Source organism: Penaeus japonicus, unplaced genomic scaffold, assembly GCF_977035675.1.
Source record: "Penaeus japonicus unplaced genomic scaffold, GWHDUDI00000001_assembly GWHDUDI00000042, whole genome shotgun sequence".
In the NCBI taxonomy this organism is placed as follows: domain Eukaryota; kingdom Metazoa; phylum Arthropoda; class Malacostraca; order Decapoda; family Penaeidae; genus Penaeus; species Penaeus japonicus.
This window is the reverse complement of record NW_028234444.1, coordinates 7,029,284-7,034,283: the sequence shown is the minus strand read 5'-3', so window position 1 is coordinate 7,034,283 and position 5,000 is coordinate 7,029,284. Positions and strand designations below refer to the sequence as shown.

At 44.6% G+C, this 5,000-nt stretch overlaps 1 protein-coding gene across 2 annotated transcripts in view; it reads right to left on the bottom strand.

Annotated features, from left to right (window-relative positions):
- LOC122255620 (vascular endothelial growth factor receptor 1) overlaps positions 1-5,000 on the bottom strand; it is a gene marked incomplete at its 5' end in the record, with an annotated part of 21,552 nt that overhangs the window by 14,343 nt on the left and 2,209 nt on the right. Inside the window, 2 exon segments of one of the 2 annotated variants that reach the window (XM_086535116.1) lie at positions 3,507-3,616; positions 4,662-4,840. In XM_086535116.1, coding sequence (XP_086391242.1) covers positions 3,507-3,616; positions 4,662-4,840 — 289 coding nt within the window. 2 annotated transcript variants of the gene reach the window in all.

The window sequence follows — 5,000 nt, the reverse complement described above, 5'->3', positions numbered from 1 at the left end:
CTGCAAAGGATGATTTGAATTTATTGAAGAGTTTCTCACCATAAAAAAAGAAAAACGAACACAGACAGACAAACAGACAAATAAATTACAAGGGACGAACTGAATCAAGAAGAATCTAATATGACAAGCCTTTAAAAAACAGTTTAAGTATGGATTTGGTGATCAAATGATATAAGAAGAGGTATCTTGTAGCGCCAAGAAGTTCTCTCAGATATCCTAGTCAATACTAAGTTCTCGTCGATCAAGAAATAGCATGAGATTTAATTCATGGCCGAGAATATGTCTTAAAGATTTTACCCACAATCTTGCCTCAAGAGGCAAGGCATAGACCTTTACCATTTCAAATGCTAGAGTGTTATAAATTTAAAACTCTACTTTATCCTATACTGCACGTCAATATATTGCACAACTGTTACATCTTGTCATAATAAATGATAAACATGCTTGTACAAAAAAGTGCCATATGTACTAATTGTCTTCCTTCTCTCAGCCTCTCAAACCATTCTGTCCATCTGTTAATTAGGTAAAATATCCAAGGCATAAATCAGGATTGGAATAGATTAGTAACTCAAACTAGAGAAAGTAAATTCATACTTCTTTTCAGACAGTTTTTTTGGGAAGCATTTAATAATGGCTGTTAATATCATCAAAGAGACGTTGATATCAAGAAATGGATATATACATATCCTTTATCAAACAGATGGTAACGTCAAACAGATGGTAACGTCAAACAGATGGTAACGTCAAACAGATGGTAACGTGAAACAGAAGGTAATGTCAAATAGATTAATTATGAAAAAGATACCTGAAATCCTTCAACAAGAATAACGATACTTATGCAACGAAGGCCTGAAATATTTCATGGCCTAAATTCTCGGAGCTACCAAAACGCAGTGGTTTTATTTGTTAGTGCATTAATCCTTAATCTGTGAACGGCTAACGCTTCTATAAAGGCTCTCTGGTTCAACTGTAGAAGCCAACGACATTCTAATACAGGGTTTCTGACACCTTTATAAAGGCTTCCTGACACCCTGTAGTAGCAAACGATGGCGTAAAATTGCTCTCTGTCTCACCTGTAGACACATTAACAAAAGCTTTCTGACTCCCCTGTAGAAAACAAAGCCGACGACACCTTCTAACTCACCTGTAGAAACCAAACCCGACGACTCCTTCTGACTCACTGTAGAAACCAAAGCCGACGACACCTTCTGACTCCCCCGTAGAAACCAAAGCCGACGACACCTTCTGACTCACCTGTAGAAACCAAAGTCGACGACACCTTCTGACTCACCTGTAGAAACCAAAGCCGACGACACCTTCTGACTCACCTGTAGAAACCAAAGCCGACGACACCTTCTGACTCCCCCGTAGAAACCAAAGCCGACGACTCCTTCTGACTCCCCCGTAGAAACCAAAGCCGACGACACCTTCTGACTCCCCCGTAGAAACCAAAGCCGACGACACCTTCTGACTCCCCCGTAGAAACCAAAGCCGACGACACCTTCTGACTCCCCCGTAGAAACCAAAGCCGACGACACCTTCTGACTCCCCCGTAGAAACCAAAGCCGACGACTCCTTCTGACTCCCTTGTAGAAACCAAAGCCGACGACTCCTTCTGACTCCCCCGTAGAAACCAAAGCCGACGACTCCTTCTGACTCCCCCGTAGAAACCAAAGCCGACGACTCCTTCTGACTCCTCCGTAGAAACCAAAGCCGACGACTCCTTCTGACTCCCCCGTAGAAACCAAAGCCGACGACACCTTCTGACTCACCCGTAGAAACCAAAGCCGACGACACCTTCTGACTCACCCGTAGAAACCAAAGCCGACGACACCTTCTGACTCCCCCGTAGAAACCAAAGCCGACGACACCTTCTGACTCACCCGTAGAAACCAAAGCCGACGACACCTTCTGACTCACCCGTAGAAACCAAAGCCGACGACACCTTCTGACTCCCCCGTAGAAACCAAAGCCGACGACACCTTCTGACTCCCTCGTAGAAACCAAAGCCGACGACACCTTCTGACTCCCTCGTAGAAACCAAAGCCGACGACACCTTCTGACTCACCTGAAAAAACCCAAAGCCGACGACACCTTCTGACTCACTGTAGAAACCAAAGCCGACGACACCTTCTGACTCACCCGTAGAAACCAAAGCCGACGACACCTTCTGACTCACCCGTAGAAGCCAAAGCCGACGACTCCTTCTGACTCACCTGAAAAAACCCAAAGCCGACGACACCTTCTGACTCACTGTAGAAACCAAAGCCGACGACACCTTCTGACTCACCCGTAGAAACCAAAGCCGACGACACCTTCTGACTCACCCGTAGAAGCCAAAGCCGACGACACCTTCTGACTCACCCGTAGAAACCAAAGCCGACGACACCTTCTGACTCCCCCGTAGAAACCAAAGCCGACGACACCTTCTGACTCCCCCGTAGAAACCAAAGCCGACGACACCTTCTGACTCACCTGAAAAAACCCAAAGCCGACGACACCTTCTGACTCACTGTAGAAACCAAAGCCGACGACTCCTTCTGACTCCCCCGTAGAAACCAAAGCCGACGACTCCTTCTGACTCCTCCGTAGAAACCAAAGCCGACGACTCCTTCTGACTCCCCCGTAGAAACCAAAGCCGACGACACCTTCTGACTCACCCGTAGAAACCAAAGCCGACGACACCTTCTGACTCACCCGTAGAAGCCAAAGCCGACGACACCTTCTGACTCACCCGTAGAAACCAAAGCCGACGACACCTTCTGACTCCCCCGTAGAAACCAAAGCCGACGACACCTTCTGACTCCCCCGTAGAAACCAAAGCCGACGACACCTTCTGACTCACCTGAAAAAACCCAAAGCCGACGACACCTTCTGACTCACTGTAGAAACCAAAGCCGACGACACCTTCTGACTCCCCCGTAGAAACCAAAGCCGACGACACCTTCTGACTCACCTGAAAAAAACAAAGCCGACGACACCTTCTGACTCACTGTAGAAACCAAAGCCGACGACACCTTCTGACTCACCCGTAGAAACCAAAGCCGACGACACCTTCTGACTCACCCGTAGAAACCAAAGCCGACGACACCTTCTGACTCACCTGAAAAAACCCAAAGCCGACGACACCTTCTGACTCACTGTAGAAACCAAAGCCGACGACACCTTCTGACTCACCTGTAGAAACCAAAGCCGACGACACCTTCTGACTCACCTGAAAAAACCCAAAGCCGACGACACCTTCTGACTCACTGTAGAAACCAAAGCCGACGACACCTTCTGACTCACTGTAGAAACCAAAGCCGACGACACCTTCTGACTCACTGTAGAAACCAAAGCCGACGACACCTTCTGACTCACTGTAGAAACCAAAGCCGACGACACCTTCTGACTCACTGTAGAAACCAAAGCCGACGACACCTTTTGACTCCCCCGTAGAAACCAAAGCCGACGACACCTTCTGACTCACCTGTAGAAACCAAAGCCGACGACACCTTCTGACTCACCTGTAGAAACCCGGCATCGAGGCGCGGCCAACCCAGTCGCTCTTCGCCCTCACCGCCTCCCCCTCGTCTTGCTCCGCCTCCGTGTCCGGATGGAGCTCATTGTACTTCTGCTTTTGGCAGGAACGAACGGGAAATCGAATTAATTAAGATAAAGGAACGTCAGAGTTGGATTTTGTAAACGGCAAGGAACACAGAGTTGGATTCGGTTTAGAATAAATGATCCTTAGTGTTAGATTCTAATGAAATGGAAAGAACAGGAATCGAATTCGGATTTAGAAAACAACAACGTAAGAGTTGGATTCTATAAACGGAAAACAACAGGAAATTCGGATTAGAATAAATGAACATCATAGCTAGATTCTATAAACGGGAAAGCTAACAGGGAATCGAATTCGGATTAAGATAAAATAGAGTTAAATTCCATAGACAGGAAGAAACGGTGGTAATGACATCACTGGCGTCATCCAGAACTAACTAAGAAGTCAAAAGGAACGTGAAGAACGTCGGGTTCATGGGCATTAATCAAGGAAGAGATTGCAAGTTCAAGTCATTGAAGTTTTGACATGAATCTTGTTGTTCAGTGCAAGGAAAACACAGCTTTTGACTGGCCTTTCGGGGGATGAGGAATGGAAGTTTGATTGACTTCATTTGAATATTAAGTAATGCATCTATATCTATATCTATATATCTATATATCTATATATCTATATATCTATATCTATATATATACCTGTATCTATATCTATATCTGTATCTATATCTATATCTATATATCTATATATCTATATCTATATATATACCTATATCTATATCTATATATCTATATATCTATATATCTATATATCTATATATCAATATAGCTATATCTATATATCTATATCTATATCTATATATACACACCTATATCTCTATCTATATCTATACCTATATCTATAGCTATATCTATACCTATATCTATCTCTATCTATATCTATACCTATATCTATATCTATACCTATATCTATCTCTATCTATATCTATATTCATTGTTACCAGGAGAGAATATAGGTTCGAGTCCTAACCAGAGAGGTATTTATATGTGTGTGTTTATGTGTGTGTATGTGTGTTTGTGTCTGCATACGTGGGCGCGTCCGACTGTACGTGTTTGTGACTTACTCCTTCGACAAGCACGAACTCCTTCTGCTCACAATCGTCCTTCTTGAAGCAGTCCTTGAACTCGAGGACCACCTTCGGCTTCGGGTAACCCTCGGCCTCGCAGCTAATCTTGAACCTGTCCTTGGTCTGCCACATGCTCTTGGGCGGAAACGAGTGGAACGACAGGATTTTCGGTTCGGCTGCGAAGGAAGGTTTTGGTTCATGATAACATTGCAATTGCACGGGCAGGTTTCGGATCTTGCAGTAAATGCAAATAAAGTTTTGAGATCATGATATAAATGCAGAGGAAAGTTCATGAGTTCATGAGAGCAATGCACAGGAAAGTTTCAGATCATAGTA